The sequence below is a fragment of the Merops nubicus genome, unplaced genomic scaffold, assembly GCF_000691845.1.
Source record: "Merops nubicus isolate BGI_N331 unplaced genomic scaffold, ASM69184v1 scaffold32155, whole genome shotgun sequence".
Classification (NCBI taxonomy): domain Eukaryota; kingdom Metazoa; phylum Chordata; class Aves; order Coraciiformes; family Meropidae; genus Merops; species Merops nubicus.
Window position 1 is genome coordinate 5,818 of NW_008612138.1, and position 15,107 is coordinate 20,924.

The window sequence follows — 15,107 nt, forward strand, 5'->3', positions numbered from 1 at the left end:
TGGTAAGAGCCGTCCATGTGATTTTTGCCACTGCACCCATCTCCCTCACAGCTCTAACAAAGCCAGGGTGAAACCTCCTGCAGCTTCCCTCTCTGGAGCTGTTGTTGCCCAGAAATGGTGGCACTGGATAGCAGCCATCTCTCCCAAGACCTAGCTGCTGTGGGATGTGGAGCTGCCACGCTGCCAGCACTGGGATGCCAGCACAGCTGTCCCACCCAGAGAGCATCTCAGCTCTGCTGTGATCCCTGTCCTGGCGTGAGCTGAGCTTCTGAGCAAATAGCTGGTAACTGGTTTGGGTGTTGCCCAGTATTTGGGTGGTGATAGAATTGCTAGGCTGGCTATGCCTGCAGGAGGAGCAAACTGTTCAGGGGAGCATGTGTATGAATTTAGTGAACTTCTGGGAGATGGGAACACTTCTTGCACTACTGTGGTATATATCCCTGAACAACCTGCCGAAACTCTGCTCCCACCATTGTAGAGGAGCCTGGAATCTGAGGAAGGGTTAACTGGGAGTGTTTGGACAAGGTGTTACATGATCCATGTTCCTAATCCCAGTGTATGGGAGAGGGGCTGGCAGAGATGCTCCCTACGAGTTGATTTCAGCTGTGTGATGTGTTCTTGCTCTGTCTTTATTCTAGATCACATGCAGTGTCTCCTGAACTTCTAGGAAGAGCCGTGCAGAGAACTGTCTCTGACCCTGTGCTTGTGCTGGGGAAAGCCCAGGTGATACCTGCTGCTTCAGGCACTGCCTGCTTTCCTCCCATGTAATCTTGGGCAACGTGAAAACACAGCCTCAGCTGTGGAGTTTGTGCTTTGGAGAAAGGTTCCAGGTGGGCTGATGGAGGAGGAGGATGTCGGTGAGGTGTCTGGCAGCTGCATGGGCAGTGGGCTGGAGTCCTCTGAAATCCCAGTCTCTCTCTAACTGCTTTCAGAGCTGACAGCACTCAGCCTGCCAGCGGGCGAAGGGGATGGGTGGGCTTCTCTGCTTGTACGTGGGCTACACAAGCCCACTTGGCCCTCGGGAAGGAGCTTTGCCCATCGGCAGTGCCAGGGCACAGGCAGGAGGGGAAGGGGAAGCTGAGCAGTGCCCAGACGTACTTGAGGTGGTGGAAGTCGTGGAACTCTGGCGAGGGCAGGAAGGGCAGGTGGTAGCCACAGTGTGAAATGCTTGTTGTTACGAGAGCAATGGAGATCCACGCTGCAATTGAAATGATGTGAGACCCCATGACCATCGGGCCGGTTATCACAGGCAGGGTGTTGGAGATCTAGAAATGAGAAGCAAATTCTACCTCATTAACTGGTCCACAACAGACAGACTCTCTCCTGGAAGCTGAATTGTTTCACCTGGGTGATCCATCATTAGTTTTGTGCGCAGGCATAAAGGATGGTCCCTCTGCAAATATCTTACTAAAATCACATAATCATCGAATCATTTACTCTGAGCTAACTGAATTTTATGTGCTGCAAAACATAGTCACAGCCCAAGCTCCCTCAGCTTGCAGTAGAAGTTAGGCATGAGATCAAACCAGGGATGCAAGAACAGGATGATTCCAGTAAATCACCCTGGAGTCAGAGGTCTGAATTACACCTTCACCTTGGAATGCTGCTGTAGCTGCTTTTGGGAAACCTGCTTGTAAAAGGGGACACGTGCAGTCAGGGCAGTGATGTGATGATCACGGCTGGATCACTATGTTGTGTCCTGCCAGTGGCCTAGACCAAGCTTACTGCACCAGCTAGGCTCAGCTGGAGTCTGGAATATAAAAAATCATTCTGCTGCCCCCAGGCTGTTGGGGAGATTCACAGAGTGGTGCTGCTGCAGCCCAGGACTATTGTTAACAGCAGATAATACTTTTAAGTGGAATCTTCTGAAGGTGGGACATGTTTTCATGAGAAGTCTTGGCTGGAGCAGTGCTGGGAGGCACTCCTGCAAACACCCATCCCAGCCACCAGCACTAAAATCATGACAGAATTCTGCGTCCATGCAGCAGCCCAGATTCTGTAAGTGCCACATCTCATGCTGAAAGCCTGTGCTCCCCCAGACCTCTCTGTGCCCAAAGAAGCACCAGTCAGGTCTGCCTCTGTGGCAGGCCCCTGGATCTGTGCTCTTAAAGCTAGTGGGGTCCAGTAGCAACAGGTACTCCAACCCTCCTAAAGCCAAGCTTCTTGGCAACACAGCTGAGCTTCCTCTTCCTAAGGAAGGAGAGTAAGAGTGTATTTGCTTTTCTTCTCTTACCACTCATCCCATGGAAATCACAGTCCATGCAGAAACTGGAGGGTGACCATGGGAGAATCCACTTACTATGTGTTCTAGTGGGTGAGCATAAATGGAGACCACGCCAATGGGGGCTGTCCATTCGTGGTGCTTCTTGTGAATGTGTTTATACAGGACTGGGAGGTGAACAAGCCTAAGCAGAGAGAACACAAAGGCAGGTTTTGAGCTTCACAGGAAAGGAACATAGAGCAACCTAGTGCTGAATTTCTGCGGGGGACTTCCCTCTGCCCTCTCCTTAACATAAAGATTTCAGAGCAGCTGGAAATAAGAGTGTAGGACTCCCGGCTTCCCTCTGTGTCCTGCTTTAATACTGAGCCCTCACTCAACTGTTGTGTCCACTGGCTGATGTCAAACTTAAGTCCAGATAAATCCCATAAACTGAAGCCCCTAAATTACTTACGTGCTTAAACCAGGGAGTGCTCCTTAGGGGAAGACTCCCTTTATATTTTCACTGTATTGGCTTTTCCTACTGGCAGCTATTGGAGTCAGAATTTTAAGTTCTGTGGGTCCTTTGTAAGAAATGGGGTTTTTTTTGTGCATTTGCCCAAAAGGGAAAGCTGCATATTTCTGAGAATGCTGTGCTTGCTTCTGCACAGTCTTTTGAAGACATTTTTCTTCCTCGCTTTATTTTTTTTCCTGTAACGTTGGTGTTGGTGCTTACAAAGCCTGCAGTGTCAGGAGCCAGGCCTGGTTTAATAGGTGCTGTACAAGTGAATGGGAAATCAGTCACTTGACCTCTTGAGCTCTTTTCTTTCAGGATAGTCAGTCTTGTTCTTCTCTTTTCAAGGAATGCTGGGTCACAGCTTTTGTAAAGCTATCTGTTTTGCTTCTTCCTTAGCTTCTAAGCTGCTCCACCTTTGTAATTTTACCCATCTTTGCTTACTGTAATTGGTGGCAGCATCGAAGCCTCATGTTGTTAAGGGTGGATTTGGGGACCTTAAGTCTTCCCATATAAACACAAGACTAGTAGAAGAGGGGGCATTAGGGCTACTGCTGTAGCAGGAGATTGATAAAAGCTTAAAGGCATGGAGGAAAACCACAGAGTCCTGTTCCTGGGCTCATCTCACCTGTGTGTATAATAGAAGAGAATTTCCTCTATCACGGTAAAGACGCTTAGCTCCACAAGAAACCAGCGGAAGGTGGGTAATTCCTTGCTGAAGGTGTTGCCCCACCACTTCATGACATAGAACATGGGCACGAGCATGGGCAAGGAGACAAAGAACTGATTGCATAACGCTGTGTAGATGGCTTGGCGCAATTTCTTTGTGTCCACCTGCAAAATAGAAGTGAAGACTTCAGGCAAAGCCAGGAGCAACGCAGCTTAGAGTGGGAAGGATAAAAAGCTTTACGATTTGTAGGGGGGTTCCACATTAGTTTTGGGATTAATTTTTTAACAAGCAGTCAACCCACATCTGATCAGTAGCCTAATTACAAGAGCTGCCGTGTTCTCTGCCGTGGATATACAAGACTCAGCTTGATTCTCCTTGAACCCTATCGCCTTGCAAGAGAAAAGTGTAACAGGTTCTTCTCCCTGCTCCTAGCCTAGGAGGCTGCAGGAAGTGTTTAGCCAGCAGAAAAGGCAGCACACGAAATACTTACAGGATCATTCTTGCCCGGCTGGATGCGATAGCGAGTAATGAAAGTTGGCTTTCCTGTTACATCAGCCACCATGAGGATCCCATTGAAGCTCCAGAAAGCAAGGCCAGGCACCACTGCGGCCCCTGTGGCGTGAGGAAAGGGCAGAGACGTGTGAATAAATTGAGAGCTATAGCTAAATCAGAAACAAAATACAGTGGCATAGTATCCAGAAGACCTTGCTGAGACCCAGGTGTGCCTGCTGTGTATCCCCTGCCCCGAGGTGCTTTAAAATGGAATATTGGGTAAGTTCTGACATCCAGCTAAGACCTAGGGAATGGGGAGGAGGTTAGAGCAGACAAACGTCTCATAGGTTGAAGCTTGCCACAACTGACCTAAGAAAGGGCTTTTCTGGGAGGCTGGGAGATCTCTATCATGGTGGTTTCTAAATACAGGTAGAATAAGGTTGAGCTGATTCCTGGGACCTTCCAAGGTCCTTTCCAGGCCTGTTCACCAGCCGTTAGTCACAGGCAGAGAAGAGTTTTATAGGTGCTACAGCAAGAGTAAAATGCACTGATTTTACTTTAATTTTCAATAATCAGTTCTACTGAGTCATTCAGTTCTCACAGGAGCAAAGTGTCTTCACAGGGAAGCCATTTCAGCAGCAGCAAGACCAAATGTTTCATCTGTCTAGGAGGGTCTAATGGTGAACAGGTCCAAAGGCAGCACAGTTGCAGTACATCAGCTGTGGCTTGTTGTGAAGCCTACATGTGCTTTTTCGCTGAGAGGATTAGTGAATTTGGGAAGGAATGTCCATGTCCCCATTTCAGATGTAATACCTGGATGATTCCTACAGCAGACAGCTCTTAAAACTCACCGAGGAGAAAGATTGTCCACTCCTCTCCCTCATAATGGTAGTAGAACTTAAGCCATGCTGTTTGCCAGAAATGGCCTGAAGTGTCCCAGATATTCTGCATGTACCTGTGGGAGTAAGTGTTCTTGGTTGCCCATCTTTTCATTATCCACTTTTTTTCCCCCCTCCACAGAAAAGTTTCTCCTTAAGCCCCTTGGTTTGAACAATCTTACCAAGAAAGAGAGTTCACCAAGGCAGTGAACACGAGCACGCCTGTGCCAAGGACGCAGGCACTGGTCTTTAAGGCAGCCCAGAGCTTCTCCTCCTGTGAGCAAGCAACAAGAGTCAGCACATGCTGCTGTGTCCTGCACTGGCATCTTTTGTGTCTGAAGTGCAGGAGGTAAAGGCAGTCCTAGGATGGCCCCTTTTGTCTCACAAGCTCTCTAAAGAACATAATAACAAAGCTGTTATGGGATATTGTGTCATTGAGGGGGGGAGCACACACACATCCAGCTGCCACACTTACAGAGACCCAAAATTTCACAGTCATGGAATTTCTCCAGACTAACCAAAAGGAGACAAAGGACCACTGATCTTTCCCTCTTTGTTTTCATTTGGCACGCTTCTCAGTACCTGGAGGACTATAATATAAAGGGCTTCTGGCCAACTCAGAGCTGCAGGGAAGTCAGTCCTGGGGTTAAGGAATAGTGCTCCATCTCAACTCCCCCATCCTGAATCTTCTCCCTCCCACTATGCAGTATGCTTTCTCCACACAGCAGTCAAGAGCTGTTGTGCTCATATGATCTAACAGCTCCAGGTAATCCAGAACCACTCCTCTCAACGATTCTGAAGTCAGGCTCATGTGCCCAGAAGCTTGCCTTTTTCTCCCCAAGTATAACAGGAGTTGAATACAGGATATTTCCTTTTCTTCCATAATTCACTTTGCTGTGCCTTTAGGCCATCATGGTAGAACTCAGCCCTAGTACTGAGAGTACCACTTGGCTAGTAGGTGCCATGTGCCATCTGTATAGAACAACTGCACATGAACAAGAGGGTAAAAATATTTTAAAAAATCCCTGCTCTCAGTCACAGAAATGTTATCTACTGAAGAACTATTCCTGTATACAGCAGAAAGGCAGCTGTGATGTTAGCATGACTCTCATCACAGTGAGGATTTTAACTATACAAAGCAATGGCGAGAGAGTCAGAAAGTTACCAGTGAGACCTTTTGATGGCAGGAATAAGTGTATTCAAAAAGCAGTGTTTGACATATTTGAGCATTTATATATTCAAGTTGTTTAGCAAATATATAAAATAAATTTATAATTAGCTATCTGTCTTCTAGAGTAGTCGAAGCTGGAACTGGTTCTGGAGGCCAGAAAACTTAGTCTTGGTTTTCTGAGGTGAATATGCATTATATTTATCTGCAGGATAAAAGTTTTTTAAAAAAAATCAAAGCAATTCTGAAATAATAGAGTGTAATAACCAGGTGATGTCTTGGTCATTACTCCATCCTTCCGGCTTCTTAACTGTGGTGTTGTGCTGCACAAACAGAGTAGAGTAAAAACAATATGATTCATAGCTGCTGTCTTGCTTGCCTCCTGTTAGAGAGGATAAACAAGACACAACTCACTAATGAATGTTGAGTGCAGGTGTGCTTAGGGTAATGGGATCTAGAGGAATCCTCTCTACCCAGCTTTCAGTGCTAAGAGCTGCTTTCAAATTCTGTAACAGCTACAGGAGGTTACACATTGCCCGGGACTTGTCAGCAATATTTATCTGGCCCAGAGTAGAACTTTGCTCATTAGCACTGAAACTTTTCGCATTAAAATAAACAACTGTTTCCTCCTATGACTTTATTTTTTTTTTTAAATGGTCAGCAGCTGGGGAGGAAGGCAATCTGCCTGACTCTTGCCCTACAGCTTGGTGTTTGTGCACCCTGTTGGCTTAGATGAGGAGCAGTGCAGTTGGTTGCCAGTGTTATCACTGGGCGTACTGAACTCCAGACACAAGGCTGGCGAATGGCACCTCCTCCACCTTCAGATAGCACACGCTGGATCCCGGGCTGGGGATTTGCTCTCAGCAGTTTCATGCTTCCAATTGCATCCGTGTCGTACCTCGTGTATGCTGACATAAGACTTTCTTAATCTTTAGACTCTGGAATACCATCTACATATTCTTTATAAAAAAGGTTACAAAAGCTGTAAAAAGCTTAGAGCTTTTTAGCAGAACTGTAGTCTGTAAATCCTTGTTTCTCCTATGATGAAGAAAAAACATACCAAAGAAAAACTCTGATGTCTCACAAGTGTCAGAATTTTTGGTTAGGCCAAACAGTATTTCTTTAGCACCTTCCAGCTGAAGTACTCCAGAAATTTCAAAAGCTAATAATTCCCAATACTCATCAGACACTGTACGTCCTGCTTTCATATAGGACAGAGAGTAGCTAAAAGCTTTGAGGCTGTGTTTTTACTGCATGCATTGAATTGTTTATGTGAGTAAATCCCACACCATATAATTACATGAGCTGTAGAATCAGAGAAGTTTACATAGAAAAGAAAAATCTTGTTCATCAAGTCCAGGTGCTAACACCCTGTTTCTCTTTATGCCAGCACCTCCAGCACAATAGTTTCCAAACTCTGATCCATGGATTGCTTGAGATCTTGCCCTTAAAGGGCTTCTACAAACTGACAGATTCTTTAAGTACACAACAGGGTTGCTGCCTGGCAGGTAAAGAGACTGGGGCATGTCAGCTGTCAAAGATACTGCTTAGCAGGACCACTTGGAGGACTGGGCCCAGTGAGGTGGCACAGCTTCTGGTTCCATGGGGGTGTTGTGGTCTCTTGCCATGTAAGCAAAGATAACAGGCCCTTCATCACCTGTTGCTGTAGATTTGTTTCCCTGGAAGGGAAAAAATGCTGGGAAAATATTGCTGTAGTGGTAAGAGCTGAGCTCCTAGTTGTACTGAAGTGATCAGAGCGTGGAGGTGTCTGTCACTTCTCTTAGAAGATGATTCAACACATCCAGCAAAATCACCTGCAAAATGCTTCCTTTAAAAGATGATCTTGAGCCTTTACCTGCTTCTGCTGTTCAGCCATGGTGGAATTTCCAGAGTCTCTTTCCATCTGAAATAAGAGTTGATCTAAGTAAGTGAGCCTTGTACAGCTGGAAGATTACACTCCTGACAGCAGCAAACCACCCCAACTTTGAGTTCAGCTGCAAAACTAAAGAATTTACTCTCTGTGCTCTGTCCCATCCTGCTCCATCCCTCTTGTTGGCCATCCAGCAAAGCTACAGCTTAAGAACGTGAGAAGTGAGAAAATCACCTTTGCTTCAAGTCCCGCTCTGGTCAATTTGAAGGTTTCAAGTCCCAGATGGAGAGGTGGCCACCTTGTAACAAATCCCCCTGCATTTGGCTCTGGCTTGACCACTTGTTGCTGGTTTTAGTAAACAAACAAAACCAACCCCAAGGTTCAAGTAGCTTCTGGGGCTTTCACTGTTGTCCATGGCCACAGAAGGATCTCTGTACTTCAGGATGTGCTGTGGCTGTCCTGGGGATTATTATGTAGCTGGCTTTATATTGCTGTACTCTTACCATAAGCTAACAAAACATTCTTTAAAGTTTTCTTGGCTTCACCCGGTCTTTAAGAACAAACACATGAATTATAATAATATGAAGGCCAGATTACTAAGGATTGCAGAATTTAATCTATTTTGCTTTTCTTACACAGAGGAATATTCAAGCACAGGCAAACTGTGTTACCTAAAGTAACAAAGGAAAGCAAAAAAAAAAGGTAGAAAGGCACCTGTCTAAGCTACAAACAAAAACAGTTGGAAAATCATTCATTAGATGGTATTTTATTACCTTTATGATGCTTGTAACCCTCTTGGGAGTACTCCTCTTGCAGTGTTTCAGAAAGGAGGAATACACAGCCCAAAAGAAGGCCCCATATTAGCCAGGAGATTACCCTTTGGCTTTGAAACCACTCCTCTGTGGGTGCATTCTTACAAATGCAACTCTGTTTATTTACAGGGATTTCCAGCTCTGTTTTCCTGTGTTACATGTTAGTATGCAGGTCAAGGGGCATGAGACTGAAAAATTCTGCTCGCTTGGGTTCCTGCTTACTCACAGACAGGAAAGAAGGAGGTCAGTCCAACAAACTACATACTTTGGTGCAAGAAACTGATGTTAAAAGGTTCTGGGAAGAAAAAAAAAATCAGGCAAAAAGTGATTTGAAAGTTGAAGCCACGAGGCCAAGGTCCTAATCCCCTGTTTCAACACTAGGCCTGTACATATTCCTCAGGGAAATGCTAACCTCCAGTAGTAGCCTCAGAAAAAAAAAACCATAAAAATCAAGTTAATTTTGTCTCCCTTGGCCAAAAACAAGTAGAGTGAAAGGTGCCCTGAGGTGCTAGTGCTTAAAATGAGGATGTATTAATGAAGTCACAGTGTCCCAGGATCTAGATTCCCCAGATCTAGAGCTCCTCACTATTAGACTTGGAGAGCTACTAGAACCAGTCTATGAGATTTTGTCTATTTATTTTTCTTCTGGTCAAATTTCTGTATCAAATTTGCCACCCACAACTTCATTGAAAAAAATAGAGCTGAGCCCTAACATATCTGATGAAGAAGACCTATAAGTAGCAACCTCAACCTGCCAGTCTGAATAGAACAGCACAAATAACTCGCCACAGGACAAACTGATCTTATCTCTGTTTCCAGAAGATCTCCTGATGGCAATAGTGCAGGTTTTTGTTATGTAACGTGCACTATACGCCTGTCTTGTCACACAGGTCCTCAGTGCAGGTGTGCCTACTGTCTTCAAGAAAACACCATTAATGCTTGAAATATGCCAAGCTTGATTAATCCATTCATTCTGGAGGCTTTGCTCCATTCCAGCTTTCTTAGCAGGTTCTTTGGAGTTGTGAACAGCTGAGTTTTGAGTATCTGCGTGGAGGGAGATTCCACAGCTTCTCTGGGAGACCTCTTGCAGTATTTGACTACCTGCACTATAATTTCCACACCTCCTCCCAGTATCTAATCAGAATTTTTCTTGCTATAACTCGTATCCTTTGCCCTTTTGCTGTGCCTCTCCCTTTCTTCTCTACAACCCCGTAGGGAGCTGAGAACAGCAATGTAAAATTATTCTGCTGGAACAGTACAGTAAATAGTGTTGGCTGTAGTTTTCTGTGGTTAAAGAGATTATTCTACTCTGACAACCTTGCAGTAGACAACATTAGATCTTGGAGAGGCAGACATAAAAGGGGTATATCAGTTAGCTGAATGCTGGACGACTGATGCTCCAGAACAGGTCCTCCACACAGCAGTGCTGGCTCAAACCCTGCTGAATCTCTGCATGCAAAGAGCTGGAGAGCAGGGTAGGGCAGAAAACCGAACTCCACTTGGAGTTTTATGAGGAGAAAGAGCCTTTGCTCCACTGAGTCTCATATTTTGTGAGTTTAGGAAACAGTTAAAGTTATAATCGTATTTCTAGTAGTAATCCTTTTAAAATAATCAAGTTATCATATAAGTCTTGCTTGGGCAAAAACTTCCAGTCCCAAACTACTGATATGCCTGCTTACCCTCCCTCTCCCCCAGATCCCAGTACACTACTTTAAGCCACATTTACAAGATAAAATTTTAGATTATTTACATTAAAATGGGATACATCTTAATGGATTAGGTTTTTCCCAGCTTCTCTTCTTTCTTCAACATCTATTTTGATTCAGAATACACCAAATACGTTAAAAAAGCATTTGTGTAACCATGGCTCTTTGGCAAACAAAAAAGCCATTCAGCTGCTTGGCACTGGTCTCACGTTGGCGTGTTGTACAGCCCCAAATCAGTCAGTGAAGATCTCAGCTGCCTGCAGCTATTCCAAACTATTAGCTAGAACTAGCTGTTTAAAAAAAATAAAAACCAAAAACAACCAAAAACCAAACTAACCAACTACAACTAATTTTTGGTTATTTCAATTGATTTAACAAAGAATTTGATTCAAACCAAATTCTCAAACCTAAAGTCATTGTTTTTCCAGTCAGTCTCTTGATGTTAAAGGGGACACATACACTAGTCAATAAAGAATTCTAATTTTTTTATTATTATTATTATTATTTGTACTTCATCATTAAGTCACAGATCTGTTTTCACAGTATTTTCCACTTCAGGTATCAGAAAAGGCTGGTTTGTCTAAGCTGTGTTTTAAAACGCTCAGCATAATCGAAAGGAAAGAACTGCCCTGATTTTTACATGTAACATTTACATTGTTCTTTACGTCCCATCTCTGCTGTCCCCTCACACTTCTGTGGCCCAGACAGTCCCAAACTGAGGCTGCCAAGTGCCTGCTTCCCCCAGTCCATGGCCAGTGGTGCATTGTGTTGTGTCTGTGCCAGCAGCCCGGGCGGGCACAGCTGGCTGCCAGGCAACACCTGCCCCGATGGGCTGGCTGCCTACCACCCCTGCTTGGTGTTCCTTTCCTCCTCCTGCTTCCACCTTCTGTTGGTGACTTTACTTCACTGGAATTAACCCTTATAATCTAGAGAGAGCGGAAAACAACTCCATGGAAGTATGAACATATAGAAAGGAAACTATAAGGACAACTTACCTGGTCACTCTAGAAGCTGCATATCAGCCACACTACGTGGACAGGCACAGGACTAGACGTCGTGTTTGGTGGTTGTCCTGCTGTGCCAAGGGCTGCACAGATCTGAAGGCAACCACAGTGCCTGGCAGAGCTTACAGTCGTACTTCACACAGATGCATGACGCTGCCCTTTAATGATTTCCTCCAACTTCTTATCCTATCTTTTCAAGCTCCTACACCCCTGAACTCTGGCTGCCCATTCTTTGCTCACCTCCTGCTGATGGTAGCCTAGGAGAGGTCCTTTGTGTCTATTCTGAGCCCAGAGTTCAACTCCTCACCTTTCACTACCGCCCTGGGAACTTTATGAGGGTTTAGGCAAAGGCGGTGGGGGTGTGTTTCCAAGCAGGAGAGCAGGAGCTGGCTGTCCCCTCCCAGACGAGTCATGTGAGGCCAGTGCCATGTCACTGTTAGTACTGGCAGCGTTCCCCGTCCATCTGGGTGCACTGTCACTCTGTTCAGCGTTTGGAATACGTCTCTGCAGGTAAGAGTTTTTCATCAAGAGTTAAGAGCTCTATCAGAATAAAAAAAGCCACCTACACCTTGAAGAGAAGTCGTTTTCATAATGCACTAACGTTTGGAGCACAAAATAGGTAGTGCTAGTCCAACTGAATGTGTCAGAGATTTATTTGTGAAAAGAAAAAGAGTTACTGTGGAATTTGGTAAAAACAGCCAGTCCAGTTTTTATTGTGTTGTAGTAAATCTATGAATGACACCAATGCTGTTGATACACAGCCTCCTCCACCAGTTACAAGTGTCTCCATCTGCAATGATAAGATGCAAATGGGTTAGCATGTGCTGGGGCTTAGCTGCCTTTATAGATATGATGTTTGCAGACTGTACAATCTTTAATTATGGTATTGCCGAAAGCAAGGTGTAATTTGCAATAGGATTGGTCTTTATTTTGCAAACGTGGCCCCAATCTGTTACTTGCCCAACACACAGTGCCCGACTATAAACTAAGCTCTGAGAACTGAGGGTCTTACTTGCCATAGCTTTGCAGATTCATTTTTCCACACAAGGAAAGCCAAGGAATAGTGCCTCTGCCTCACCCTTAGCCTTGTAGGGCCATTTGCAGGTTAAGCAGCATCCCAAACGAGCACAGATCTGCAAGCATGAACAATGGTGGCACCTTGGTGTCTGCACCTGGCTTATTGTACCTACCACTACATCTGTATTTTTATCAATTAACTTGTTTTCTGGAAAGAGTATTCCCAGACCTCCCCTCCCAACCTCACGCTGTTTGTCCTCCTAGCGTGGTAAACATTTGCTGTTGCTTCATTTCACATTTACGACTGTGTTACTGTTGTCATTGACACTTTCTCTTGACTAATCCTATTCCCTAGTGGGGAAAGAGTTTGTACTTCTTTGCTGTTGCTGCTAATTGTTATTTATCACAGGCAGCAGACTCAACAGGGAGGAATGTGAGCCTGTCAAGCTATTTGCACATGTGCAGAGGAGGAAGGGGAAATAGGAAGGGGGTGTCATGTGAGTGTTGTCCTGAACCCATCTTTATTTAGACTTAAGCTTGCACCGGGAGGACTGTTCACCCAGTAGCCAAAAGTAGGTGATAAGCCAGCAAATCTCACAGTCCTCAGTGTTTCTTTTCACCTGCTGTTCAGTTACCTCTGAAATATTTATACCTAATAGGAACAAACAGCTCTGCACATTATTTGTAAGGATGTAAGCATAATTCCCCTCCTGCTGCAAGGCTGTTTCCAGAGCAGGTTGGTAGTAATCTGAAAGCTGCTCCCGCCTGTTGGCAAGCCTGTGCCCTGGACTGGGCTCTGCACCACATACCCTCCAACGTCAGTGCAATCTTTGCTGAGGCATGCCAGAAGTCTGACTTCTTCTCAGCAGAGAGGCTTTTTGATCAGACACTTCATAAAAGAACTTCTCTTTGTTCACTGTCCACAGCTTTTCATATTAGTCACTGTTTGTTCGACTGTTTGAGAAAAAAACCACAAACATTTGAAAGAGAAAAGCTATGAAGTATCTCTCAGGATTGTACAAACCCACAGTGACAGCTCCTCAAACCAAGGAGGAAGAAGAATCTGAACTTGGCATGTCTCACCTAGTCCTTAGTTCCCTGCAGTCTGACCTACAATTCTAAGCATCTGCCAGGGCACGTGTGAGCCACTACCTAGCACTGCAGTGATGTTCTTTGGAAACTTCTGTGGAGCAACACAAGGGTTAGGAAAATGGAAACGGCGGGCTCGCTGTTGTGGTTCAAACATCTTCCACAACAGCTGCATCTTTTAGCTTTCTCTTCTGTAATGAGGTCTTCTACCATTTGTGGTGCTGTTACTAAGCTCTGAAGGCAACACTCAACCATTTCAATGGGGTTGAAATGAGAATGTTCAGCTGAAGTCCTTTCTTCAACCTTATCAAGTACTAGCTCTACACACAGAAACTTGTTTTTTTCCTCTGGTTTTAACAGAACGGTGTAGAGGACTCAAAGAACCTGCTTGGGAGTCCTGGGCCTGGAAGCCAGTCTGGTAGCTTCCACACAGAACGACTTCGGCACTTTTTGTAAAGAGCGGGGTGTCTTTTCCTGCTGTTCTTCGTCTTTATGGTCTCATGGTCAAAATTAGCCATGATTGAAAAAACAAATCCTCATCTCCTTGAGCAAAATATGTTTCCAGCTTTCACTACCACTGCTTGTAAACATCCTTGAATAGATTTTTAAAAACACACGTGCATGCTGTTAAGCATTGCAAGGGTAATTTATCACACGTGATTATTTCCTGCAATACCCTTTTTCCTAGAGTAGCAAGCCTGAGAAAATTCACCCTCCCCTTTCTCCTGTATTTAACACACCTTGAAGTGCTGGGTTTATGAGAAAGAAAAATAACACGTGTATTTTACTCTGAACTCTTTAGGAAAAAAGAAAAATCTAGCCTTATATTTACAGAGTACTGTAATCTAGCCTGCTATATTTATCTGCTAGCAATGTATATTTTCTTGCACGAAATTCCAAACTCCCATGGGCATGGGAAGAAAGGTGATTACTTTCTGCCAGTCTAGCATATTGCATAATATATAAATTACCCAGTGCAAGAGACTGAAGAGCTGAGAAGGCAAACTAGTTACTATCTACCATCTATGAAGATAAACTTTGAGCCAAAGTAGTATTCAATAATAGGATGTCATAAGATGCTGACAGCATCAAAGCCACTTGATAAAGAGCAGTAGTTAGAAAAACCTCTTTTCTAGAAGTGACATTTCTGCTGAGGGATGAACGTTAAACCTGAGACACTGAACTATGTCTGAGGTGTAAAAAACACCAAGATTTGTTTTCCTAGATACTTGTATCAAAATTGTAGGCAAGTCGCTGACAGTGAGAGGAGGGACTCCCAAATGGCAGGCAGGTAATTCTGCAGCAGTCCCAGCACTGCTGTATTTTATAACAGATGGAACCCTGTCCAGAAGCCGGCACTCTAAAAGAAAGACTATCTACGCTTAATTGACAGATAAACGTCCAAATAAATTCAGTGTCTGCCATCAGCACCGGCCAGCAGAGCAAGTGCGGGCAGCTCTGTTACACAGGAGTTATGACGCTGCTGTACCGGACCCAAACTCGTGTCGCTAATGTAACTTCAGAGCATTCCTGGGCCAGCAGTCAGCCTACAGCTGCAGGGGCAGGAGGCACTGGCATAACGCCTGCCAGGCTTCCGCAGGAAGAGGGACAACGTCCTCCACTAAGCAGCGAGGAACGCGGCGCGCACCAAGAGCGCGGGAGCGGCCCCAGGCCGCGCTGAGGGACGTTC

General features: G+C 44.9%; 1 protein-coding gene across 1 annotated transcript in view; it reads right to left on the minus strand.

Annotated features, from left to right (window-relative positions):
• FAXDC2 (fatty acid hydroxylase domain containing 2) overlaps positions 1–7,822 on the minus strand; it is an 8,076-nt gene extending 254 nt beyond the window's left edge. Inside the window, exons 1-7 of the mRNA XM_008941463.1 lie at positions 7,775–7,822; positions 4,934–5,025; positions 4,725–4,828; positions 3,872–3,993; positions 3,340–3,545; positions 2,300–2,405; positions 1,099–1,265 (exon numbers count right to left, since the gene is read on the minus strand). Coding sequence (XP_008939711.1) covers positions 1,099–1,265; positions 2,300–2,405; positions 3,340–3,545; positions 3,872–3,993; positions 4,725–4,828; positions 4,934–5,025; positions 7,775–7,822 — 845 coding nt within the window. The remainder of the gene's footprint in view (positions 1–1,098; positions 1,266–2,299; positions 2,406–3,339; positions 3,546–3,871; positions 3,994–4,724; positions 4,829–4,933; positions 5,026–7,774) is intronic.
• Positions 7,823–15,107: the final 7,285 nt, after the last annotated feature.